At 43.2% G+C, this 26,861-nt stretch overlaps 1 protein-coding gene and 1 long non-coding RNA gene across 4 annotated transcripts in view; one reads left to right on the top strand and one right to left on the bottom strand.

The window, feature by feature from the left end:
• Positions 1 to 10,427, bottom strand: part of LOC107544049 (uncharacterized) — a 17,559-nt gene extending 7,132 nt beyond the window's left edge. The window contains exon 1 of the long non-coding RNA XR_001603864.2: positions 10,268 to 10,427. This is a non-coding gene — a long non-coding RNA (uncharacterized LOC107544049). The remainder of the gene's footprint in view (positions 1 to 10,267) is intronic.
• PHC1 (polyhomeotic homolog 1) overlaps positions 10,047 to 26,861 on the top strand; it is a 21,522-nt gene continuing 4,707 nt past the window's right edge. Inside the window, exons 1-10 of one of the 3 annotated variants that reach the window (XM_016221789.2) lie at positions 10,047 to 10,140; positions 12,904 to 13,055; positions 14,125 to 14,235; positions 15,526 to 15,606; positions 16,152 to 16,301; positions 16,910 to 17,041; positions 22,854 to 23,349; positions 24,685 to 25,460; positions 26,237 to 26,384; positions 26,627 to 26,838. In XM_016221789.2, the coding sequence (XP_016077275.1) occupies positions 12,942 to 13,055; positions 14,125 to 14,235; positions 15,526 to 15,606; positions 16,152 to 16,301; positions 16,910 to 17,041; positions 22,854 to 23,349; positions 24,685 to 25,460; positions 26,237 to 26,384; positions 26,627 to 26,838 (2,220 nt within the window). In that variant the 5' untranslated portion in view covers positions 10,047 to 10,140; positions 12,904 to 12,941. Of the gene's footprint in view, positions 10,141 to 12,903; positions 13,056 to 14,124; positions 14,236 to 15,525; positions 15,607 to 16,151; positions 16,302 to 16,885; positions 17,042 to 22,853; positions 23,350 to 24,684; positions 25,461 to 26,236; positions 26,385 to 26,626; positions 26,839 to 26,861 lie in introns of all 3 variants that reach the window. The other 2 variants (XM_016221788.2, XM_016221790.2) reach the window with 2 other exon arrangements.

The raw sequence follows: 26,861 nt of genomic DNA, 5'->3' as shown, positions 1-26,861 counted from the left end.
CTGGATCTGGCTCTTCCCTAAGGCCTTCCAAGAGGCCAGTCAGAGACAGAGTTTGAATACAGGCTCACTAATAACCCCCCAGACCTAGATGAGACACTGTATTGATGACCTCTCGGGATCAATGTGAAGATTAAATAGATAAGTAAAAATCATCTAGCATGGAACACAGTTAGCTAGCGTAAATAACAGTTCAGGTGTCATTTGGCCAGTTTGATCAAGAGATGAGATTCTTAAAGATTGTTCCTCTGATTCCTTCATATTCTGACCAAAGTCTACTTCAAATATTATTACTCTCTTTCATGGGAAGGGCAATTCTTTTGATGACCAGATATAGACTTTGGTATCCTTGAGTACATATAGTCTTCTTACTGAGCTCTTATCACCATCTGCTTATACTCTAGTTATTAATATTAACAATCAGTATTTATCGAATGCTTACCAAGGACAATCAATGGGCTAAATGAATTCTGTCTGTCATTCACTTAATTCTCATAACAACCTTGAAAGCTAGGTAGTTCCTTCATTTTACAAATAAGGAGAATGAGACTTATAGAGGTTACGTCACATGCCCAGGACCATGTAAGTGGCACAGTTAGTAAGTAGCATAGTCAGGACCCAAATCCAGATCTCAAGATTTGTGCTCTTAGCCACATTAAACAATATATATATATATACCTGACTTTGTTTCCTAATTATATTAAATTGCTTGAAAGGAGTGAATATTTTTGTTTATTTCAGTATGTTCACAATGCCTAGAGCAAGACCTTGAACAAAGTGAATAATTAAATTATGGGACATAATTACTAATTCTCTAAAGGGTGTTTGTGTGGAGAATTATAGATTTGGGTATATGAATTTAGGTTTTACGAGTGATGCATTTGAAGGGTATCAGAATATGCTACTCCAAAACATGCCACATTGGCATAAAGATCATATTGAGCTGAAGGCAATTGAAAAACAGCAGATGCAAGAAAAGCTCTCTACCTCCCCCTGTCTGCCTAAAATCAGGGTATAAATTTCCTCTTGTAAAGGTGCTCCCTTCCCTTCGCCATACCAGGAAGAAGAGAGCTGATTCACAGGAGACACAAACCTTCCTAAGGTAATTCTTATTTTCCATTTGTTTCCTCCAGACATTTACCTTCTCACAATGTACCTAGAAGCCCAAACCCCTTTTTCTTTGTCTTAGCACTTCACAGATTTCTTGCCCTTGTTAAAATGATAAGCTCCCAAACCTAACTGCTTTTGGGGATTTTTGATGTTTTTTCTGTGAGCCCCTTTCCCCGTGTACATACGAAATAACCCTTTCCTCTTATCAATCTTTTTGTCAGCTTAATTTGCAGGCCCTAGCTGCAGAACCTAAGAGGGTAGAGGAAAGATTCTTTTTTCCTCTCCTACATACTCAAAGCTAAGAAATCAGACTTTGTGATGCTCTGACAGTAAAATAATCACCTTTAGCAGGACTACGGAGCCATTAGGTCCAGAAGCCATTTCCTGCCTGGGATCAATGTTGTTGCTTTCTCTACTTGACTCATCATTTTAAGTTGTTCCCAAGACAAATATGAGAGACATGCTGACCATTCATGCGATATTACAGTTCAAACTTCAAAAATCTAAACTTGTTTTCATCTGTATATATGTCACGTTTGAATGTACTGGAGAAATGGTTAAACCGGAGACTATTTATGCTAGGTTCGATGAAGAGCAGCCGAGGAGAAATATGACAGGTCAGAGAGTAGGAGGTAAGTATGAGGGAAACTCAGCAAGGCCTGTGTGTTCAGATTTTTCTCAGAATCCCTTGGACTTCAGAGATAAGAATGTTCCTCTCCTCCAGGTCCAGGGAGGGCACCGCTCACATGAGGGCTCATGGCCTCTTTCAAGGGAGAATGGTGGAGAAAAGGTCACTCTGACTTTCCTGTTTCTGCTGTTTTCTCAGACTTCTTTATCTTAAAAATATTCAGTATGCCAAAGAATCATGCTTTGGAGTAGTGTGTCCTGAACCCCATCATTCCTCTAACACAGTGGCACATGCTTCCTCTGCCTGCAGCCAATGTGTCTGTGAGGTCTTCCCTGACAGCCTTATTTAGTTTTTCTCTCTTTTTTTTAACCCTCGCCCGAGGATATTTTTTCATTGCTTTTCAGAGTGGAAGAGGGGAGAGAGAGAAACATTCATGTTAGAGAGGCACATTGATTGGTTGTCTCCCACATGTGCCTAGAATGGGACCAGGCATCGAGCCTGCAACCGAGGTACATGCCCTTGGCCTGAATCAAACCCGAGACCCTTCAGTCCATGTGCTGATGCTCTAACCGCTGAGCCAAACCAGCCAGGGTCCTGACAACCTTATTTAGATTCTAAGCCTCATTTCCCAATTCTCCCAACCCCTTCCCATTTAAAAAAATCTCCTTGATTGCACTTGTCATCACCTAACATTCTATACATTTTAGAGTTTACTTATTATTTATTATTTTTCTCCCCCACTAAAATACAAGCTCCATGGGGTAAGAATTTTTGCCTGTTTTGGCTACTGATGGGCATTCATGACAGAAAAAGTGACTGTTATAGTAGGCCCTCAAACTATTTTGGTTAAATCTGAATAAATGGATGAATTAAATGTAGAGTATGAATTAAAGAGTTGAGAATGATTCCACCCTGGCTGTGTGGCTCACCTGGTTGGGTGTCATTCTGTGCACTGAAAGGTTGCTGGTTCGATTCCCAGTCAGGGCACATGCTCGGGTTTCAGGCTCCATCCCCAGTAGGGGGCGTGCAGGAGGCAGCCGACCGATGTTTCTCTCTCACATCAATGTTTCTCTCTCTCCCTCTCCCTTCCTCTCTCTCTAAACAACAACAAAACAATGTATTAAAAATAAAGAATGATTCCAAGGTGTTTTTTTTCTTTTTTGCCTAGTCAACTGGGATCGCTGTTTCTAAGCTGGAGGAAGTCTTAGAAAGGTTTGCCATCCACCTCTCCAGAACTCAGGCAGGAAGGAAAGCTCAGGCAGAGTGCTCTGATGGGGAGATTTGTCCTCCCTGACTCCGGCAACTCTTAACAGTTTCTCTACTCAGATTTACAGTTGTCAAAACAAACAAACAAACAAACAAACAATCTAAAAGTTAGCCATGGAATCTAGAGCTTACTAAGTGTTTTTTCAGGTTAGCACTGGGCTTGAGCCTTTGACTGACTTCCCAATGACTGGGCCACTTTGTGACTCTGGAGACGCAGAGAGGAACTTACTGCCCAGCAGAGGAAAAGATCATTCTTAAGGGTATGGTTCATGAACAATTTGGGACCCAAACCAGCAATCTTTTCTACCATTCCTTTATTAAATTGCCCGTAAACACCCAGTTTTTCAGATGCACTTTGAACTGATTTTAGTATCTCACTGGTTCTTTCATGAATTAATGAGTTATATAAAATCTTTGACACATGTTCATTTTGTATTTGCATGAGAGTTATTATACTTGAATAGCGTTTCCCACAGAACTGAAAAGCTGTCCCTTAAAATGACCGTGAGCACCTACTCATTGATTAGTCCGAGCATGGGATAAAATCAGTTCTCCAGCCGTGAGCAAACAAAGGCGTAATGAAGTTGGCAATTGGCTGGACTTCAGGCAGCGCAAAAGGTCTAAGATTAGCTGCTGCTTTTGGACATATTGATTAGCTTATGTGTTAGTTTCCTACTGCTGCTATAACAACTTAGTGGTAGAAAACAACACAATTTTATTACCTTACGTTTCTGTAGATGAAAAGTCTGACATGCATACCACTGGGTGCAAATCAAGGTGTGTCATCAAGGGCTGGGCTCTCTTTTTGAAGGCTCTAGGGGAGAATCTATTTCCTTTTTTTAATATTTATCCTCACCAGAGGATATTTTTTCCCACTGATTTTTTAGAGAGAGTGGAACGGAGGAAAGGGGAAAGAGCGAGCCAGAGCGAGAGCAACATAGACTTTGGGAATTGAGCCTGAGACCTTTCGGCCCATGGGCTAACACTCTAACCACTGAACCACACCACCATTTCTTCTCTCCTAACCCCCCCCCCCCCCCCCCGCTGCTTCTACAGGCCTCCTACATTGCTCAGCTCAGGACCCGCCCCTTCCCTCTTCAAAGCCAACAGTGGAAGCATGAGTTCTTCTCACACCGCATTACTCAACCTGTTGTTCTTCCTCACCTACACTTCTAAGGACCCTTGTGACTACATTGGGCTCAGCCAGATAATCTAGAGTAATCTCCCTATTTTCGGGTCAGCTGTTTGAAACCTTAATTCCATCTGCAACTTAATTCCCCTTTGCCTTAGCATAACACATCCACAGGTTTCACGGATGAGAACATCTTTGAGGCCAAATTCTGCTTACCATGGTTTATAAGCAGACAAGGAAGAAATCAGAGAACTTAGGGAAATTATATACATCCATCCCTATTGTTTGCTGAGACATCTCCCTATTGTTTTTGTAGACTGACAACCAGAGCTATTTTCATTGTTTACAAAGTCGGAGTGGGCCTTCCATTGCATGCATTTACAATGACAAATGCTAACCATCTTTGTGCAAACACGCGTCGCTAAGCATTTTAAATAGATCTGCACTACTCTACATTCACACTGTGAACGATATGATGTAGTTATGAGCTTTGGGGTCAGACAGACCTGAATTTAAATTCCGACACTATTGCTTATTACTCCCATGAACCTGGAACAATTTACCTAATATTCCTGAGTTTTGATTTCCTCATCTGTAAAGATCAATAATAGCTATCTGAAAAAGGTTATTAAGAGGGTTGAATGCAATAATGTCTGTGAAGCCATGAACAGAGAGAGGCTCTAAGTATATTTAAAATATTTTTTCCCTTTAGACTTCTTCCCAGGGGTTAGCTCTCTTGGCCTAGGACATATAACCCCAGGTGGTATAAATAAACCTAGTGCTTTGTCTCAATATGGATTTGTACCCAAGTCCTGGAAAAGCAGACCAAAGACACACTTGAAGCCCCAAAGAGATACAGCTCCCCACCCAGGGAGAAAAGAGAGTACTTCTCTCAGCAATTTAGCAATTTATGTCCCTGAAAGCCCCAAACCTTTTTCATTTGTTAAGAAGGGTATAAAAGCTCCTCTAATGGCTTCTTTGAGTTTTAATTCTTTTCGGTAAAGTCTCATACAAGTAAATATTAATAAAAATTGTGTGCCTTTTCTCCTGTTAATTTGGCTTTTGTTAGTTTAATTCATGGGCCCACATGAATTGAATCTAAGAGAACAGGAGAAAAGTTTTTCCTCCTTGACAGTAAATTCATTAACTCATAAACTTATTACCCAATTGTGAGTTTAGAAACTTACAATGTAGCTGAATGAAAAATAGTGGTTTAGGTACATTTGATGAGGACAAAAATATACTGGGCTATTAAAGGAAACTAATAATAGCTTGAACTATGTCAGATACTGTATCAAATACCGTATAAACATGTCATTTATTTCCAACAAATACTGGGTGTTATTCCCATTTTACAGAAAGAAAACCAAGGCTGAGAGGTTCAGGATTTGCTCTTAATCGATGGTAACCGTCTAAATTGTTGATGCCTTTGTTACTGTCATCTGCATGCTACTCAAGGATGTGGGAGTATATCTGTTTCTTTTGAGGGTAGTGATACATGGAATATTGAGCTGAACCAATCAACATGGTAATTTTAAATTTCTGTTCTAAAGAAAAGAGGATGGTGAATATACAGTAGGAAAAAGCTTTCCTCAACCCTCTTAGGGTCCCTGGCTGAGTCTGGAAATTAAACTGACAAAGACAGATTAACAGGAGAATCTTAAAAGAATGACTAGAGAAGACAATTTAGGTGACACATACTTTTATTTAACACTTTATGAAGTGGACAGTCTCCATGGGAGGGCTGCAAAATCGAGTGCAAGGCAGGAAGCTTTGTAGGATAAGGAATGAGTTGGCCTGGTGTTTGGGGACTGGCCGACTGGATAGACTGTGTTTCTGGTCAAGTGGAGCATTCCCAGGGACGTGAAAGTTATCTCAGTTTCGGTTTGCTGACAGGGAACCCTAGGCAGGAGTGGCTCCATCTTGGGCGTACAAACTTATTTCAACAAAACTTATCTAAGTTGTATGTGCTACGAGAGTCTTCATAAGGAATTGAAGAGCCAAAGAAAGTTAGACTGGTATATTTTTATGCTGGATTTGATGAAGAGTGGATAGTCATGGAGGAATACATAGGTTAAAGAGTGTAAGGTAATTGGTTAACTGGGGGAAAGTTAGCAAGGCCCATTTGTTAGGATTCTTTTTTTTAAAATCCTTACCGGAGGATATTTTCTTTCATTACTTTTCAGAGAGTGGGGGGGGGGGGGGGAAGCATCGATGTGAGAGACACATCGATTGGCTGTCTCCCGCACCAGCCCTAACTGGGGCTGGGGATTGAACCTGCAACCAAGGTACATCCGTTGGCCAGAATTGAACCCAGGACCCTTCAGTCCACAGGCCGATACTCTAACCATTGAGCCAGACTGGCCACGGCAGGATTCTTCTTGGTGTCCTTTTGTTTTGGGGCTGAGGATCCTCCTCTACTCCAGGGGCACCTCTCAGAGGGTTTTATGACCTGGCTGAGGAAAGAAGAGAGAGGGAAGGAAGGAAGAAGTCAGAGTGACTTTCTTGTTTCTGCCTTTTTCTCAAACTTCTTCAGGTAAAAGTAATATGCCAAGGTGCTATATTTGGGGTGTGTCCTGAACTCCATCATGAGTATTAATGGCAAGGAATGAGAAGTATCTTTATGTTTTCCTTTTCAGTTGAGAAGGGAGAGCATCTAGAAAATTAATTAACAATTTTTTTTTGACATCTATTTGCCACGGATGATAACATGTCCCTCTTCTACATTCATCTTCTAGCTTCAATTTTCTCCACTCAAAATTGAGAGGCTTGGATAATTTTAAAGTCCTTTTTTGCTTTAAATATCTAAGAGCCTATAAATCCCCTTTATCTTCATTTCATTTTCTCCCAACTAGACCTTAAAGTGGCATATAGAATGGTGGTGGGATGGGTGTGGGATGTGCATGGTGGTTTACATCCCAAATTGGTGGTGGTTAAAGGTTTTGATTTCTTTCCCCCCCTACTTCATCCTACCTATATTTGCATAAAAATGTGATCACCCATGCTTACTTACTAGGTTACTTGTAAATAGACACATTCCAATGATAATAACACCTCTAGGGTTAGACCACCTCTGCCTTCACAATTAATTCATTGCACAATGCTGGGCTTAGAAGAGAAGCTTGAAGAATGCTCATTCAATGCTCAGTTGATATACAAAATCACATTAGCCTACTTTCTATTCTATTTGCTTTAGTAGCTTCCAAACAGTTAATTTCCTTTCAAATCCTGATCTTTCGTTATTTAGGTAAGTTTGCAGGGGGAGGGTTCAATATCCACTCACCAGATAGAATGCATTTCCTTTTCACCTATTTAGGCTAATGCCTTTCAGTGTTATGCAGAGTAAAGAAATTATTTAGCCTCCATTCACAAGAGCTATTTGGTTTGAAAAAGAAAAGAGTGATTCCCGCAGGATCATTAAATGAAAATGAGAAAGTTTAGCAACAAAAAAAAGTCAGTTGTGAATTTTCTAGGAGTCACAAATTCATTTGCTCTGTTTAGATTGAGATGAGCAATTCCGTACCTGGTCCCAAGTTGATTAGGTCCGCAACAATGATTTTCTTATGAATAGAGGTTTTCTACTACTTCACTTTACTCTTGATACATTTCTTTTTTATCCTGAATTTTTCTTTGGGAAATTGCTTAGACCTATAACCCAGGAAGACTCCTGTGTCTTGGAGAATAATGAACTTGAAAAGAATTACTGTGAAATACGGGGTGAAGTCTCTGTATAAGTTAAACTACTGGCCCATACTCAATAAAGCATACTCTGTGATAGAGTATTCCTAGGCTAGGTTTATATTAGACAGTCAACAAAATTATACATCATCACTATCTTATCCCCTAACACCACCTAAACCTGTAACTTTTAGTAGCTATAAGGACTGATAATCCAGGAAATACAAAAAAAATCTTTAAAAGTGGGATGTAACTTAATCAATTGGTAGTGGTTCTGCACCACCTCTAATGGGGCTGAAGTGGCCAGGTACCCACTAGGTACACAAGTTCCATAGGCTATTGGGAAAAATATACTCTTGGCATCTGGACTCCTTATTCTTGGAATATATTACAGGCCTTTTGTAGACACGTAACAGCCGTAATTAGCCCACGGAACCCATGAAAGCAAATGAATACTGTTTCTTGACCTGAATGTCATATAATTTGAAAATTATCTATAGGTACAACTTTTTCATTGGTGCTAGGATATTCAGCTTAGGTTCAGTATATCCATTCTAAGCCTTCATAAGAAAGCTTTCAACTTTGCCATGCCACAAATCTAGGTTTGAATTAAATGACTAATGCTTTAGTTTTACCACTAGTTCTCTGCCAAAATCTTTTCAATTCATCCTCAGCCAAAGCCTGTCATCCATCCTGGCAACATACCCTTTTCACCTCCTTACACCTCACGTCTGTGCTTTTCCAGCCCTTTGGCTGCCCTCCGGTTTCTTCCCTCGCATTCTTGTCTGACTGGTTCCTTGAAGCCTGGCAGAGATTCTTCTCTGACACAAATCTGGCTACTGCTAATTAAGAGTCCAAACACTCCTCTCAATGCAAATCTAAACGGATCTAACTTATAAACAAAGAACAAAGAGAACACTTCTAGATCTTTTGTAAAAACAAACCATGCGTTGGCTTTTAAAGGAGCGAATAAAGAGTGGGTTGACAAAGAAAATAAGTGGATAGAACAGAGGTTAGGAGAAGAGGTAAAAATAGTTCCTGGACTACGATCACAACAGAGAAAACCTCAGCCTAGTGAGGACTCCACCAGGTGTCCCCGGCCGCTCCCGCACAGGTCAACGGGGCCGTTCTCTGCTTTGTGCGCTCACGTCGTCCGGGCTCCCAGGACAGTGAGTGGCACGGAGTAAGTGCTCTGTAGATATTTGCTAAATGTTCAAAGTTGACGAGAATTAAAAACTGGCAAATGGCAAAGGCTACAGCCTTGTCAAATGCTTAGTGTCCCCCAATACTGCCCCATTGTTCTACTCTTTATAGTCCTGCCTTCTCCCTCGTTTTTCGTCGTTCTCTTGTACATGCACATTTAAAGCCAAGAACACACAAGTTCCCTGAAGTTACAGGCTGAAACGTGCTATTCACAGCGGGTCGGGCGAGGCCGCCGCCCTCCCGGTGCGGCCGCGAGCGTCCTTCCCGCCGCGGCGGAGCGAGGGCGAGCGAACAATCCCCGCTCCCTCCCGCCCCCGGGCCGCTCTCCCTTCCGGCCGCTGCTCCCTTTCCAGCCCACCGTTTCTCTGGGGTCGCTGCTCTGCTGTCTCCCTCTCTGCCTGTTGGCCCCTTCGGTTCTTTCTTTCTCTCCCTTATTCCCAGAAGCTCCAGAAAAATACCTTCTTTCTCCCCTTCTCACGTCACTTCCCTCCCTTCTCCCATCTCCCTCTCCTTGTCTGCGAGAGGTGAGTCCCCCACTAGAGGCCAGCACTCGCTCAGCTCCGTCCCTTCCACCGCCGCGCCGAACTCGGAGAGAAAGCAGGGAAAAAAGAGGAGAGGGCGACGGCGAGAGAGGGCGAAAAACAAGCCCCGGGGCCTAGGGCGCGGAGGCCCGGGAGCGCCGTCGTCATGGCAACGGGCGCCGGCAGGAAACGAGGGACGCGCGGAGGGAGGGGGGCGGGCGCCGAGGGGAGGGGGAAGGCTGGGGGAGGGGTCCGGCTGCCCCGGAAGCACCTCCCCGCCAGCCCCCTCCTCCAGCCCGGCCCGCAGCCCCCGGCCTGCAGCCCCCACCGTCTCGGCCCGGCAGGAAGTGACAGGCCCGGAGCGAGCCCCGGAGGCCTGGCAGAGCCGCGGCCGGGCCCGGACCCGGAGCGGCGGGAGGGGCGGGGAGCTGCGGCCGCGCCGGGCGCCTCCCACCCCGCCCTCGGCGCCCCCGCCCCTCCAGGAAGGGGAGGAGGAGAGGGGAGCCCGCCGCGGAGGCCGAGCGAGCCCCCCGCCCAGCCTGGGGTCCCTGGCACATGAGGCGGACGCCCCCCGGGAGCCCTTGGGTGCGGAGCCTGGCGCGAAGGTAACCCGGCGACCGCGGGCTGGGGAGGGGCAGGACCTCTGGGGGCTTGGCTGCGCGGGGAGGCTTCTGAGCCACCTCGGTGTGTGTAACGCCCCAGGTACCTCCCCCAGTTCCTTTCCCTGCCTACCTCTAGCGCTCGCTCCGCGGTCCTTCGGCTCTGCCCGTCCCAGTCTTGCAGCTCTTCAAGTCGCTGTGCTTAGCGCTGTCCGCCCGTCACCCTTGTTGCTTCGGACCGCTCGTTCCCCATTCATTTTCCCTCCTTCGACTCTGGTTCCCGGCCGAGCATGCTTGCTGTCGAGCTGCCTCCTGCTCTCTGGTCCGCGGGGCTCCTCAGCAGCGCCTTGACTTCTGTCCGCCTCTCTCCCGCCAGCACTAAGCACACTGCCCTGCTCACTTGGGTCAGTTCCTGGCACCACTCTACCCGCCCCCTTCCCCCTGTGTACTTGATTCCTCTTTGGAACCTCATTTTCATCAAGGTTCTCTGTACAGCCAGGACCCCTGGGTGTCTGCTGTCCCCGTTCTCCGGACTACTGCATTTCTTTTGCACAATCTTTCCCGAACCTCCTCCTTCTCCCGCCTCCCCCCCTTCCCATGCCCCATGCTTCTACAAGACAAAGTTTCATGCTTAGGGAAATTGGTCTTCAACTCTTGGTTCAGTCGGCCCTGTAGCAGGTCCACTTCAATAGCCTTTCCCGTCTCCCTTCCAGGGGGATCTGTGCTTCTACCCACACCCAACCCATATGCACCCAAATGCCACCTTTCAGAATGACCGTGGGTTAGCTATTCTGGGGACCGCTGTGGATCAGCTTCTCACTCTTTCTTCCCCTTTAATTCTGAACAGTTAAATCCACTGTGCCACCCAAACTTTTTGTCGTCTTTATTTTCTGTACTTAATTTTACAATTCCAGCGTTGATCACGAATGAATAGATATATGTGCCTGGGATCCAGGAATCCTGGTTTTGATAAGTTTCCCTTGATGTTATTAAAGACTTTAAGCTGGTCCCTTTCCATCTCTGTATTCATGTCACAACCTGAAAAAATTATTAATAAGGCTTCTATTTTGGGGGAGATGAGGGATCCTATAGTTTATTAGCATTTTCACTTAACAATGTAGGAATTAGTGTCCCCTCTGGCTAGTAAAGGGGTCTCATGTCTGAGTCCAGTTAACTAAGTCCAGTGATCTATACAACTGTGCGTGCTGCCTCTAATCCTTACCCACTTTTTTTCTTCACATGCTGATAATGAGGATTCATGGGTCTGTATCTGTTTAGTGCTTTGATATTTTGGCAAAAGATGTGGGGAGAAGATAGAGTTGAAGCTGATATTATTTCTTCTATATACGTCTTGGGTTATATTGGTGTTTTCAGTGATGAAACTGAAGAGATGGGTAGTTCTTGGGGGATAATGCTATGATCAGGTGATACTGGGAGCAGAATAATAAGAAATCTCCCAAACTCTGTTTAGTAGGCCAAGCAAGCAGTTTGATTTTATTTACTTTGTTTGCTTGTTTTGGATGCAAACATTAAGATAAATCCATCATAATAAAACTGTTGACAGCCCTTAGCACAAATTCTGGTTTGATGTTTACATTTGTAAACCAAATAGTGCTTTGCTGACCTAATATTTCTAGTAGCCCCTTGTCCTCAGAAGTACAGAATATAGTGTCTGGGTTTAACAAAAGAGAAAAATAATAATGAACAAAGAAACCTTATTATCATTTAGTGCTGCTTTTGAGGTATACATGTCTTCTTGTTTCTCTTCTATTTTTTTTGCTTGATTCTTACCAATGAATGTTACTGTAGACTCCAGAGGGTAGATTGTGACCACTTAAGTAGACTAAAAAAATTGAACCTTACTTTCTGGAAGATTTTCATTGCTGTATGTTTAATGTTTAATATCCAGAGGTTATTTGTTAAAGTGATATATTACATTCAGTTGTGAAGCTGCCTTTGCAAATGGGGAAACAGGTATACGAAGGGAAAGTGACATGCCTGGGTGGTGTTAGTAGTAACCTGAGCCGGAACCAGTCAGCTATTTGGGCTATATGGGCCCTAGCCCAGCTCTTCTACCTCCTAGTTTTATGATACATTTAACATATCTATATCTTAGGCTCCCTTCTCCATAAAATGAGGAAATGAGTACTCAAGCTGAGTGACACTGCCTTAGTCACAGATTTTTTTTCTGGTTTGAAGAAGATGCATGTGCTAATGTAAAGACTTGCTACTTATTAGGACAACTTCTTTAACCTCAGGAAACCTCATTTCCACAGTTGTAAAGTGGGGATATTATTATTTACCTAAAAGCACTGGGAGAGATAATGGAGGTGAAGAGCCTAGCCCAGTGAGAGGAGGCACCTAGTGGCTTCTCAGTAAGTGGTAACCATTATTAAGATGATACTGGTAAGGATGTCACAGATGCAGGTAAAAATGAGATTAAACGAAAGTTTTAAACAAGAAGCTTTTAAACTGTTACGAAGTGTTATGGAAATGTAAAGTGGCCTTAGTATTATAAGGTGTGGTCTTACATTCTGGTTGTTTTATATTTAATGACAGCTGTGACCGAACAGGTAAAGGTTGTGTCTTTTGAGTCACTGTATAGCTTCAAAGAATGGTGTGGGGAAGAGTGTATTGCAGATTTGGTAGTTTTAAAACCTAGAAATCGTGGATTATGGAAGAAGAGGAATATTAGATCTAATTTGAATAACATGAAATAATAGTTTTAAGAGCAGGTGTAAATTTTAATCCCTTGCTCCTTTTATCTAGGTCTTGAGTCAGAGCACCAGCCTTGGGGACCCTGGACCATGGAGACTGAGAGTGAGCAGAACTCCAACTCCACCAATGGGAGTTCCAGCTCTGGGGGCAGCTCTCGGCCCCAGATAGCTCAAATGTCACTGTATGAACGGCAGGCAGTGCAGGTGAGGCTCAACTCTGAGGGGCTGTGATCTGTGAGCACTGGCTTGGGGTAGGGAAGGATGCTGGAAGATAATCACCCTTAATTCCTTTCAGTAAAACTGTGGGAGTTGGATTAGGTGTGACTAAGGTCCCTTCTAGCTCTGAGAATCTTAGGAATTTACAGCAATTTGAGCAAGCAAGCAGAGAATGAGATGCAGTCTTTAAAAAGGTGTTTTTTTTGTTGTTGTTTTTTAATTTACCATTCAGTTCAAATAGCTAGATTCCAACCATTTCTCTTCATGGATTGCCAGGTTTTTAATCTATGATCTTTTGTATAAATCACTCTGAGTAATGGAAATGTGAAACTCTAGACTGAAGTTTTATTTTTAGACAAATAGTAAATTCCGTGTTTTAAAAAATCTGGAAATGGGCCTTTTACTTAAAATATTTTGGTTACTAGAGTAACTATGCACAACATAAGCATAGTTCTAATTATTAAAGAATGTTAGTTAACACTAAAACTGAATTACCAGTAACATGTTGATAAACATCTATTAGCATTATCCTGTAGATGTTTGAAAATGCCAGTTGTTTGAAAATTTTACCTGATAGAATCTTTCACAAGCTACTGCTTTTATTTTTTCATCATTTTCAACCCCTTAGAACTCTTTTACCTCTATTGTACCCTTGGAATATGGTCTTTTTATTTTCTTCCCTTTACATTAATTGACATCTCATTGATTTTTTATCCTGTCTAGTCCCAATTCTTTTTCTTGCTGTATTATGTATTTCCAGATTCCATTTTGGGAAATAGGCGTTCATGTGAGTTACACTGCTTTACTTTTTTTTATATACAAGAATAGAATAGAGCATAGCAGAATTAATTGCTTCTCCACTTTTTGAGGACTATATGAACTTACTGGTTCTCATATAAACAAACTGGACAAATCAGAAGTAGATGATTTAGCCATATTCCCATCTTCCTTTATTTCTCTCTTTGCCATGAGTCCCTTTCACAGGATCACAGCAATTTGTATAGAGTAGGAGTTGGGAGTGATTCTAAGTGGGCTGACCCTCTCTTTCTCCTCCTAGGCTCTGCAAGCACTGCAGCGTCAGCCCAATGCGGCTCAGTATTTCCACCAGTTCATGCTCCAGCAGCAGCTCAGCAATGCCCAGCTGCATAGCCTTGCTGCCGTCCAGCAGGTGAGAGGTCAGCAGCCCGCTGGCCCAAGTGGGAGGGGCAAGGTGCTGCAGGCGGGTGGGTAGGGGCATACCCCGTCTGCCACTGAGCCAGGCTGGCAACATAGTCTGCCCTGTCTACCTCCTGCAGGAGCAGGAGGGTGAATGGATCTTGGTTGGCTTCTGGGCTTGCAGTAAGACCTGTGGGAGAGAGCTCCCCTTTAGAAGCAGAATGCTGTGTTTAGACCTGCACTGTGCAATATGGTAGCCACTAGCCATGTGTAGCTATTGAGTGCTCAAAATGTGTCCAGTCCAAATTGAGATGTGCACTACGATTTTGGATTTCAAAGATTTAGTAAGGAGAAAAAAGTAAAATATCTTAGTAGTTTGCATTGGTTGCATTGAAATGAAATACATTGGCTTAAATAAAATAAAGTAGAAGAGGGTATAGAGGGATAAATGGTAACGGAAGGGGACTTGACTTGGGGTGGTGAACACACAGTACAAAATACAGATGATATAGAATTGTACCTGAAACCTAATTTTACTAACCATTGCTACTCCAATAAATTCAATAAAAAAAAATAAAGTGTACTTCTGTTTCTTTTTCCTTTTAAAAAATGTACATACTAGAAAATTACACATGTGGCTTGCATTATATTTGTATTGGACAACTCTGGGTTAGACTTATCAGTGCCTCATGATGTGACCTGGTCAAAGGGTCCTCCACCTAAAAGAAAGTGGGAGGAGGACAGGCTTTCTGGCTGCCCCAGGAGGGTTATGTGGGAGTTGCTGGGTTGGTTAGCACATGTGGTAATGTGAGGGTTATTGGTGTAGTGAATATATTTGTCTTTGTTCCACGATAGAGTCTCTCAGTTCTTACCGGAAATGTCTATTATGTTTTGTGTCTCTGATTTTTTTTTTTTTAAATCCTCACTGGAGGATATATATATATATATTTATATCGCTTTTCAGAGAGAGTGGAAGGGTGGGAGAGAAAAAGAGGGAGCGAGAGAGAGAGAAATCAATTGATGTGAGAGACACATCGATTGGTTGCCTTCCTCATGTGCCCCTGACTGGGGCTAGGGATCAGGCCTGCAACCAAGGTACATGCCCTTGGCCAGAGTCGAACCCAGGACCCTTCAGTCCCCTTCAGTCCCCTTCAGTCCCCTTCAGTCCCCTTCAGTCCCTGGGCCGATGCTCTAACCACTGAGCCAAACTGGCTAGGGCTGTGCCTCCGATTTATCACTGGAAGATTCACAGCCTTTTCCTTCGTTGTCTCTGCTCTTTCTTATTTTCTTTCCTCTCTAACAGGCCACCATTGCTGCCAGTCGGCAGGCCAGCTCCCCAAACACCAGCACTGCACAGCAGCAGACTACCACCACCCAGGCCTCAGTGAGTGCTGCTTCTCTCCACTGAGGGGCTTCTCGCTCTGCATCTTTGTCTCTGGGTTAAACTTTGTTCAGCTGATCTGGGAGTGTTTATGGTGCCACCAGTGGTATTTACAGCCCTTATGTAGAGAATATTTGTAAGGAAAAGCCACCAGTTTGGATTTGTATAGGAGTCTTTTTTTTTTTTTTTTGGATTTGTATAAGAGTCGTAATGAGGAGGTCTAAGAAAGGAGAAAGAAAGTTCTGGGGAAGAAGAGGGCTTAGTAAAGGGAAGGGACTGATCTCTGAACCCTTCAATGAGAAGTGAAATCTGTTCCATTTCGTTCCTTTGCCTTCTCAACTGTTACGCTACTGATTAGGCCCTGGATGGTACTACCCCTTAGTGGCCAGGATGACAGCTGTGGATAGGAAAGTATTATTCATTTCCCCCTGACTCTGTGAAAGTGAGATATTCTGTTCTTGACCGTGTCACTCTGAATTTATCAGTCATTTACATTTCCTTTTACATCTCCTAAATCCTTAGTCCTGGTTCCTTTCTATACCACACAGATCAATCTGGCCACCACGTCGGCCGCCCAGCTCATCAGCCGATCCCAGAGTGTGAGCTCTCCCAGTGCTACCACTTTGACCCAATCTGTGCTACTGGGGAACACCACCTCCCCACCCCTGAACCAGTCCCAGGCTCAGATGTATCTACGGGTAAGCCACAGACACAACTGCCATTGTCCCAGGGGCATAATTGTTCTGTCCCTGGCTAGGACTTGAGTGAAAGCTATTTTATTTAACCGTAGTTACCCAGCTGTTTAAGACAAGCTGATCTACTTCTTCCTTACTTACCTCTAGAAGTAATGCTCAGTATTCATAGGTAGCCTGCAGATTACATTGAGATCCTAAGTTAGAAGATGCTCACCCTAACATTTGACTAAATTGGCATCAGATACTCTATAATCTTTAGACCCGTGGTTCAGTACACATATCCTAAGGGTTCTCTTAGCCTGTCTACTTACTGTACATAAATACTTGTTCTAAAATTCTCATTGTCTCAGCTTCTTTCATGTTTGACTCTTTGTTATCAATCTGTAGTTCTATACACATTCTAGGTTTTCTTCTGGATGATTCATCATGTATGGAGAATAAGGGTCTCCTGGGTTGGTGTGGAAAGGGGCAGGACTTCGCTGTTTCGTATCTTCTGTTTATTTTGTCTTGTGGTCCTTCCCTTCCGTCTCTTCTGTCTTCTTTTCCCCTTGTTCTCTTTCCTCTGCTCTTCCTCCTCTCCTTGCCAGCCACAGCTGGGAAACCTATTGCAGGTAAACCGGACCCTGGGCCGGAATGTGCCTCTAGCCTCTCAGCTCATCCTGATGCCTAACGGGGCAGTGGCTGCAGTCCAGCAGGAGGTGCCATCTGCTCAGTCTCCGGGAGTTCATGCAGATGCAGATCAGGTCAGTGGCAGCATTGACCTGCTGAGGGCACTGGGGAGGAGGAAGGGACTACCACAGATTAGGGCCCCCTTCCACCTTGTTACCATTTTTCAGAATTCTTGTTTTTTATTATTTTGCCTTTAATATCTGTAGAACTTGAATCCCTTACAACTTTTGAGTTATTTGAACTAGGAAGGGAAGTAGATTTGACTGAAAATAGCCCTCTGGCTCTAGGAAGGCTTATTCTTAACACAGGGCAGATTTCCTTACATTTTCTAGCCCTTGATGGCTCAGTTTATTCAGGAAGTCTTTAATTCTCTCTCCTTGCATTACTGTCTCTGGAAGATGCGGGTGGTCGAGGGAATTCTGTTACATAGATGTTAAGCTGACCTGGCTTGAGTTGCTGGCAGAAATGTTTGATCCCTTCTCTTTATGAGTACCTCTCAACTTTCAGCAGGATGTTTCTGCTCACAGTGTAGTCCCAGTGAAATCTTTCTTACCATTGCTTTTCACCATGCCTTACCCCCTGAAATATACATACATATGTATATATATATAAAGTGTTAGTGTTGTGTATATATTTTGAGCATGAATTTTTAAAAAAAATACATCTTTATTGATTTCAGAGAGAGGAAAGGAGAGGAAGAGAGAGAGATAGAAACATGATGAGAGAGTCATTCATCAGCTGCCTCCTGCACGCCCCCGACTGGGGATCGAGCCCACGACCCGGGCATGTGCACTGACCGGGAATCGAACCCCGATTGCCTGGATCCCAGGTCGACGCTTAGCCGCTGAGCCACGCCCAGCCGGGCGAGCATGTATTTTTTATCTTATGAATGGGATGTAAACTGGGATCTCATAGTACCTTTTTTTTTTTTTTTTAGTTTATCAGTTAGCAAGAAAATATTGAGCTTTCTATTGATGTGCTCAGATGTATACTAGAAACTTAAGGAGTTTGAAAATAAATATGAGTCAAGTCTTTATAAAGAGCTTAGAGAACAGAGAAACACAAAAGTAAACTTCACTGACTTTGAGGGTCACCAGTTCAGAGAAGAGTTGGCTGCATTATTTCTCAGTGACTTTTGGGATACTTGAGCATTTTTTTGGAGGATGGGTATGATTTCATTTGGAGTAAGAAGAAAACAGGAGTCAGAACAGTACGTGTAAAAGCGTAATTTCACATATATGTCTATGAGTTGGAGGTGAGTAGATAAAGAGGAGACAATAGGCCTGATAGTAGAAAAGACCATTGTTAGGAAGAAGTCTGAAAGCCAGGTAACTCCCTAGGTAGCAGGGGTCATTGCTGGCTGTTGAACAGCAGATTAATAGGATAAGACAAGTACTTTAGAAAGGCTCATCTAGGAACATATGCCTGGAGAAGAAAGAGATACAGTGTTGGGTAACCTACTAAGAAATGCTTGGGGTCATTTAGTAATAAGGTGAGACCTTTGTTTTAGACTCTGGTAATAGCAGTAGGGTCAGAGGATGAGGTTGAGACTGCTGCCATATCCAGTTGCTTCATTTACCCATCTACTCGTTGAGTGTCACTATGTGGAGGGACACAGTAGTGGTTAAAATGTGCGTCTGAAGTTTGGATCAGACTCCGATTCCATGACTTACTGTGTGACTCTAGGCAAGCGACCTAACATCTTTTGGCCGTAGTTTTTTTTTTTTTTTAAAAAAACATATCTTTATTGATTTCAGAGAGAGGAAAGGAGGGGGAGAGAGAGAGAGAGAAACATCAATGATGAGAGAGTCATTGATTGATCGGCTGCCTACCCCTCAATCCAGGCATGTGCCTTGACCGGGAATCGAACCCCGATCTCCTGGATCCTCAACCGCTGAGCCATGCCCAGCCATACCCTTAGGCCTGGCCATAGTTTTTTCATATATAAAACATCTACATTATAAAATACCTACCTCAGGATGTGTTGTGAGGACTCAATGAGTTGATATGTGTAAGTGTTTGAACAGTGCCTGGACATGAGTGTTAAGAGTGTTAGCTATCATTATTATATATCACACATTCCTTAGCCCTGAATACCCAAGAAAGTCATAATCCCTAGATGGAGATTACAAATCACTGAGGCACCAGACGTTAAACAGATAATCACCTTGATGGTTTGGTAGTTGCTTCATTAGAAAGTTCGGAGTGCTTTCTACTGAAAATGTAGAAAGGGAGTTAATGTAGCCTTGGGATGGGGGTAGAAGTCAAGAAGGCCTCCCTGAGGAGGTGACAGTTAAATTGGGTCTGTAGAAGTTGGTGAGGTGAAGACATGGAAGGAGAGGTGAAGGCAGGTGAACCTTATGTCCAAAGACCCTGAGGTGGGAAGGAGTATTATATATCTGAGGAACTGAAAGAAGACCTGTGTTCTTAGAGTTTGGCAAAGAGGAATGGAGATGGTGCTGGAGATGGCAGGAGGAACCTCATCATGCAGGACCTTGTGTGTTTTAGGATTTGGGACTTTTTGTGAAAGGCAGTGGGAAGCTATGGAAGGATTTTAAACATGGAAGTGACATGAAAGATTTGAGTTTATTTCTTTTAGTTTTTTGTTTTAAAGACTGTCGGCTTCTCTGTGGAAGATAAATGGAAATGGTGTGAGTGAATGTAGGGAGAACGACAGTATAACAGCTTGGATAGGTGGTAGCAGTGGAGATGGACAGAAATGAATAGATTTGGGGAAAACTTCGAAGGTCATTAAAAAGGGAGAACTGATTCAGTGGATAGGGAGTTGAGGGAGATGCCAGAGATGTGGATAGGTAGCTAGTAGTGATTTTTATGAGATGAAGAATGTTGGAGAAGTGCATTTGGGGTGAAGTTCACTTTTGGATATGCTGGCTTAGAAGTGCCTGGTAGCCATCAGAAGGAGATACTGGGTCAGCAGTATTATTTATGTGGTGCCCGAGCTCTGGGTTGGATAAACATTCAAGATTGGTAGACATATAGATGATAATTGAAATCAAGAGAGTGTTTGAAATTCCTTAGGGGTATGGTATGGATTGAGAAGAGAGAAGCCTTTTAAGACGGAGCCCTGAGGATTAGGATGAGCCCTTAGAAAATAGAGCATTTCAAGGTGGAGTAAAGGGTGATTGGCTGGCAAAGGGGAGTAGGAAAGAGTGACAGAGACAAGAAAATCTGGATTGTGTGTGTCATGAAGACGAGGAAACAGAATGGAACAAGAAGAGGTAGTAGAGATAGCAGGAAAGTTGGAGTCACTGATATGGATGGAGAGCCATTTCAGTGGAGTCATGCGCGTGAGGCATATGCCGGGTAGAGGGAATAGATGCAGTGAATGTAAACAGTCTCTAAGAGTTTAGCAGTAACAGGAAAGGGGGATGAAACGGGGAGGGGAAGTGAGGTTCCGGGATGGTGATGGAAGGGAGCCAACGGAGGGAAGATTGAAGAGACAGGAAAGAATTGATTTTATAAGCTTCTTGAAAAGGAGGAAGGTGGAGGGAGAGAAGGGAGAAGTGAGTGATGGGTGCTTGTGCAGCTGCATGCATAGATTCGGTGGTGCAGCTGATGAATGGTGAGGCCCCATGCTCATGGAATGGTTTGATTGCTTCCGCAGGGGTGAATGACAGGGGAAAGAGAGAGTGGTGCTGAGGTATAGGGAAAGTAGGAAAGTTTTAAGTAGCCATTATGGAAAGGAAGGTGACTAGAAAAAACCATATAATTGCCAGATAATATTAAAGTGTCCCAGCACCCAATCCTGATGATTCTAAATAAATTGTTCTCAAAAGCTGTCCCCTCTTCTTTACTGCTGTTGCCTGAATCTAGGTTCTTTTCATTTTGCACCTGAATTACTGTTCTAGTTTTCTAACTGGTCTCTTGACTTATCTACTTCTAATTCTCTTTCATATTACTGTTAAAACAAGTTTTCTTAGAAAATATATGTTGTTACTAACATTTTAAATTGTACCTCTGGTATGCAGAATTTGATAAATCATAATCCTTGGCTCGTGACATCCTCTCATTAATGGCCCATTCATAGCCCACTTTTATTTATTTACTCAGCAAATTTTAATAATATAATAAGCAATCCTAGTTCCATCTACTGCCTGTCCCTACCCATGGTGAGAACATTCTGATTCCTAGGTTTATCCTTCCTTTGTGTCTCTTTTTATATAGTTTTATTGCATTTACATATAATAAAGTATTTTTTATAATGAAAAATTTCAAACATATTAAAAAAATAGGAAAAAAAAGTGAATCCCCATGTACTTACCATCTAGCTTCATCATTGATGACCACATGGCCAACCTTTCTAGGCCTTTTCCCTTCACTGGTGGATTATTTAGAAGCAAATCCCTGACACCGTATCATCACACACACACACACACACACACACACACACACACACAGGTGGGCAAAAGTAGGTAAATAATAATAAATAATTTAATAATTAATAAATTATAATACAAGAATAAACTTTTTTTACCCACAACTGTTAAACTACTTTTGCCCACCATATATATACACATATGTACATATATAAAAAATACACATTTTATTTGTATTTGCATTTGAAAGGTACTTGTACTGTATGCAGTCTTTGAGAAAGCTTAATAGCTTGCTGTCAAGATCCATCCATATGTTTTATGTCAGTGTACTCTATTAGTTTTGATGTCTGTGTATTGTGGGAATATATTATGGCTTATTCATCTTCTCTTCTGATAATGGCCATTGGGTGGTTCTAGGCTTTTGACTGAATAAACCGTTGCTGTGAATATTTTTATACATGCCTCAGGGTGTACACAGCAAGCTTCTCTTGTGGAATTGCTGTGTTAGAGGGCATGTGAATGTTCAGTTTAGGATACACGTGAAATGTTTTTCCGAGTGGCTGTACTGATTTAATTTACATTTCCACCAGTAATGTTTGAAAGAATGGTTTCAGCTGTAGATTTGATCATGTTTATTCTGATTAATATTCTTCAGGGGCTTCCTGTAGTTGATTAAGTACTCATCATTCCTTCTCTGTTCATATTTTGGAATATTTACTATGTGTCAGGCACTGTGCTAGGTGCTGGGAATATAACAGGAAGACGATAGATACATTTTCTGTTTCCAAACTGAAGTTCAGACTCTCCTATTTTAACACACCAGGTCCTTCATGATCTGGAACCTCTCTACCCCCCAACCCTCAGCCTACCTTCCTAGTTTCATTTCTTCCCACTCTCTTCATATGTAATGTATATAATTTCCAAAACTGCTATCCATTTTCTTGCCTTGGTGGTCTTGCAAATGCTGTTACCTATATCTTCAAACCCTCGCCTTCACTATTACTGATTAGGCCTCAGGTCAAGTATCACCTGTGTTAGGAAGTCTTCCCTAATCTTCGTCTTCTGAGTTACTTCCTCTTCTGTGCTCCCATAGCACTTCGTGCATACCTGTGCATAGTAGCATATGGTTATTGGTGATTTTCTTATCTTTTTCCCCTAGTAGAATATACTCATTAAGAGCAGGGACTGTGTCTTTCATCCCCGCATTCCCAGTATCCAGTGTAATATCTGAAGCATAGTAGGTATTTAGTGGATATTGACTGAATGGAGAGGAAAGGGAAAATATGAGACATTGTGAAGGAATAAATGACCAACCTTGATAGATTTGATACTGAATGAAGGAGACTGAAAAATAAAGTTTGATATAAGCATCCTTCCCTGGGTGACTGGAAGGCCTTTAATGTATATAATTGTGAAGGTGGGCATACAAGTTGAGGTGGGCTATGAAATATCTGTAGCTATCTTTGCTGCTTCTGAATCTGTCACTGTAATCTTTGACCTTACTACCTCTTATTCTCCTTTTCTCAGTCTTTTTCTTCTTATCTTTCAGGTGCAGAACTTGGCAGTGAGGAACCAACAGGCCTCAGCCCAAGGACCTCAAATGCAAGGCTCTACTCAGAAGGCCATTCCTCCTGGAGCATCCCCTGTCTCTAGCCTCTCCCAGGCCTCTAGCCAGGCCCTAGCTGTGGCTCAGGCTTCCTCTGGGACCTCAGGCCAGTCCCTCAACCTTAGTCAAGCTGGTGGAGGCAGTGGGAATAGCATCCCAGGGTCCATGGGTCCAGGTGGAAGTGGCCAGGCACCTGGGGGCTTGGGTCAGTTGCCTTCCTCAGGAATGGGTGGTGGTGGGAGCTGTCCCAGGAAGGGCACAGGAGTGGTGCAGCCCTTGCCTGCAGCCCAAACAGTGACTGTGAGTCAGGGCAGCCAGACAGAGGCAGAAAATGCGGCAGCTAAGAAGGCAGAAGCGGATGGGACTGGTCCGCAGAACGTGGGCATGAACCTGACACGGACAGCTACACCTGCTCCCAGCCAGACCCTTATTAGTTCAGGTAAACAGTCACTTCTCATAATGTCATTATTCTCAGAACCGTTTCTTTCTTTGCCTTTTTTCCTGCTTCTCTTTGTCACGCCACCCTTGATCTTATCAGTCCAGGGAGGCAGGAGGACAGGTAACAGCGATAGATCTTGTCTGTTTCCACCAGGCAGTAATCAGTTACAAGATGCCTTAGGCCCTGAGTTCTTTAGTTTACTCACTCTACCCGTTCTTATTCAATTGCCTGCTATGTTCTAGGAGGTGCTAGGGATACATTTTTGAAAAACAGATTCCCTGTCCTTATGGAGCTTACGGTCTAGCATAAGGGATGAATTCTCTCCTCACTCTGTAATGGTGGTTAGGTGGCCCAGTATAGAGCAGAGACGGTAGAAGTGCCTTAGAGCACTTAGATTAGCAAATAGAGCTGTGGGTTAATTTAGTCAGCTTGTGATCATCTGTGCCAATGATAAAGGTAAAGAAGAATAAATAATATAATAATAACCCCAAATAGTTTATACTTGCGTTCTGACTGTGGTTAGATATAGTTAGGTATGTGTACCTTACTTGATAATGTTTATTTTTACCTTCCTTGTATCTAGCACTTTAGTTTTTGCTACATTTGGATAATTACAAAAGAGTTAATTATCAGTTGTATTGCTAATAACTTAGTAGTGGCATACTATAGCAGTTCTGTTTCCAAAGTGCTTTCATACCATGTCTGTTTTCTAAACAATCTGGTGGGGGCGTGAAGGGTGGGTGAGGTTGTCAACTCGTTTACACTGGTAGAAACTGGGTAAAGTCATAGCCTACAGCTGCTGACTCCTGAGACTTCTCATGGTGGGGACCTAAACTGATGACATTCATGGGAAAATGTTATTTTTACCTCTGTGGACATTTGTTCTTTCAGTGATGATTAAGTGTTTCTGATGTGCTGGGCTGGATTCTAGGGATGTAAAAATGGATAAAACATGTGGACTCAGCCTTGAGGAACTCAGAGTCCAATCACATAGAAGATGGGCCAGCTTACTTTGCTGAGTTCAAAGTAACAATTTAAGTATAGCAAAGAAAATAAAAGTTAGATACATGTAAGAAATTACTGGAGATTATTAAATGATTGAGCAAGGGAATTCTTTCTTGGAGATCTTTAAGACTAGAGATAGTTGGTAATATCTGGTAATGTCTTGATTCAGGAAATTATGAATGAGGTGATCTTTCAGGTCCTAGGTTAGATTTCCATCCACTGTATGATTCCAAAACTGGGTACAACTTGGAAAGATGATTTTAGGTCCCATAATGATGATGATTTTCTGCTCTTCTTCCTTTTTGTTCCATTCTGGGCTGGTTTCTATAGCCACCTACACACAGATCCAGCCTCATTCCCTGATTCAGCAACAGCAGCAGATCCACCTCCAGCAGAAACAGGTGGTGATCCAGCAGCAGATTGCCATCCACCACCAGCAACAGTTCCAGCACCGCCAATCTCAGCTACTCCACACAGCCACACACCTCCAGTTGGCCCAACAGCAGCAGCAGCAGCAACAGCAACAGCAGCAGCAAGCCTCAACTCTCTCTGCCCCTCAGCCACCACAGGTCCCACCTACTCAGCAGGTCCCACCTTCCCAGTCCCAGCAGCAAGCCCAGACCCTGGTGGTTCAACCCATGCTTCAGTCTTCACCCTTGTCCCTCCCACCTGACCCAACTCCCAAGCCACCTATCCCTCTCCAATCCAAACCACCTATAGCACCAATCAAGCCTCCTCAGTTAGGGGCTGCTAAAATGTCAGCTTCCCAGCAACCACCACCCCATATCCCTGTGCAAGTGGTGGGAACCCGACAGCCAGGTACAGCCCAGGCACAGGCTTTGGGGTTGGCACAGCTGGCAGCTGCTGTGCCTACTTCCCGGGGGATGCCAGGTACAATGCAGCCTGGTCAGGCCCATTTGGCCTCCTCGCCACCTTCATCCCAGGCTCCTGGTGCACTGCAGGAGTGCTCTTCCACACTGGCCTCTGGGATGACCCTTGCTCCTGTGCAGGGGACAGCACATGTGGTAAAGGGTGGGGCTACCACCTCCTCACCTGTTGTAGCCCAGGTCCCTGCTGCCTTCTACATGCAGTCTATGCACCTGCCGGTGAGTGATGTCTGATGGTTTTGGAGGCACTATCACTTTCTTTTTTAAATTAAATTAAATTTTTAAAAAACTTTTTATTTATTGATTTTAGAGAGAGAGAAACATCAATTTGTTGTTCCACTTACTTATGCATTCATTGGTTGATTCTTGTATGTGCCCTAACCAGGGATTGAACCCACAACCTTGGCATTTCAGGATGACACTTAACCAACTGAGCAACCGTGCCAGGGCAGCACTGTCACTCTTGAGAGTGGACCTGGGGCTGAGTAGAAATAAGAGCTTAACTTAGTAGGGGAATGAGGAATTTAGACGGTATTTATATCTGTTCCTTTTGTGAGAGAGAGAGAGAGACTAATGGACACTTAAGATACTGGTATTCTTTTTGTAAGAGAACGATGTTAATGTATAATATCTGAACTTCATACTCCTAAATATGCTACTGAAGTCATTCTGGGTTTTTGGATCTGTACTAAGTTAGGTCAAGATAGTCTTAACTACCTAAACAGTCTTTAGAAAAACAGTAGTTTTTATTTGGGCCATAATGAATCCAGGGTTTCAAGGTCTAGGTCAGGACTAATGAATGTTACATTTTCTTTTGTCCCAATGTGGAAGTTACACTTCTTGGGAATGACCAGGAATCTTAATGAACTTGAAAAGTATACAAATTGGGGAATCTGGAACTAAGAACATTTTCTTTCAAAGTATGCGAGTATTTGTGATTCCTTATTATCCTTCACTTATAACTCTTGATTTCTTTCCTGTTCTTTTCTTTATAGGGCAAACCCCAGACATTGGGTGTCAAACGCAAGCCTGAGTCTGAGGAGGAACGAGATGATGTCTCCTCATTGGGTTCAATGCTGCCTGCCAAGGTATCTCCAGTAGCAGAGAGCCCAAAAGCCATGGAGGAGAAGAGCAGTCTTGGAGGTGAGAGACTGCTGCAGTGCTGTTGGAGTGCACAGAGATTAATGTTCTGAGTGAGCTAAAAGAAAAATCTGGTTCCGTAGAATGTGGGTCTGAACTTGGTGGACGAATGAGTGGATTGAAAAACGGAATCCAGGGTATATGAGCAAAGTGAACATGTATTGTGGAAAATCAAGCTGGCTTGGCTAAAGATGGGTCAATTTTGTTATCCCATATCTGTTCCTTAATTTGTGTTTATTTTCCAGAGAAAGTTGAATCAATGACCAATGTGAATGCTAATACCTCAAGCAGTGAACTAGTATCCTTGGCTCCTGCCCCATCAGCACCACCTCCTACACTAGCCATGGTGTCCAGACAGATGGGTGACTCAAAACCCCCACAGGCCATTGTGAAGCCCCAGATTCTCACCCACATCATTGAAGGCTTCGTTATCCAGGAAGGAGCAGAACCTTTCCCGGTGAGGGCAGGGCCATAAGGTGG

The sequence above is a fragment of the Miniopterus natalensis genome, chromosome 2, assembly GCF_054644295.1.
Source record: "Miniopterus natalensis isolate mMinNat1 chromosome 2, mMinNat1.hap1, whole genome shotgun sequence".
Lineage (NCBI taxonomy): Eukaryota > Metazoa > Chordata > Mammalia > Chiroptera > Miniopteridae > Miniopterus > Miniopterus natalensis.
The sequence above is the reverse complement of the archived record's forward strand: the minus strand, read 5'-3'. Positions and strand labels throughout refer to the sequence as shown.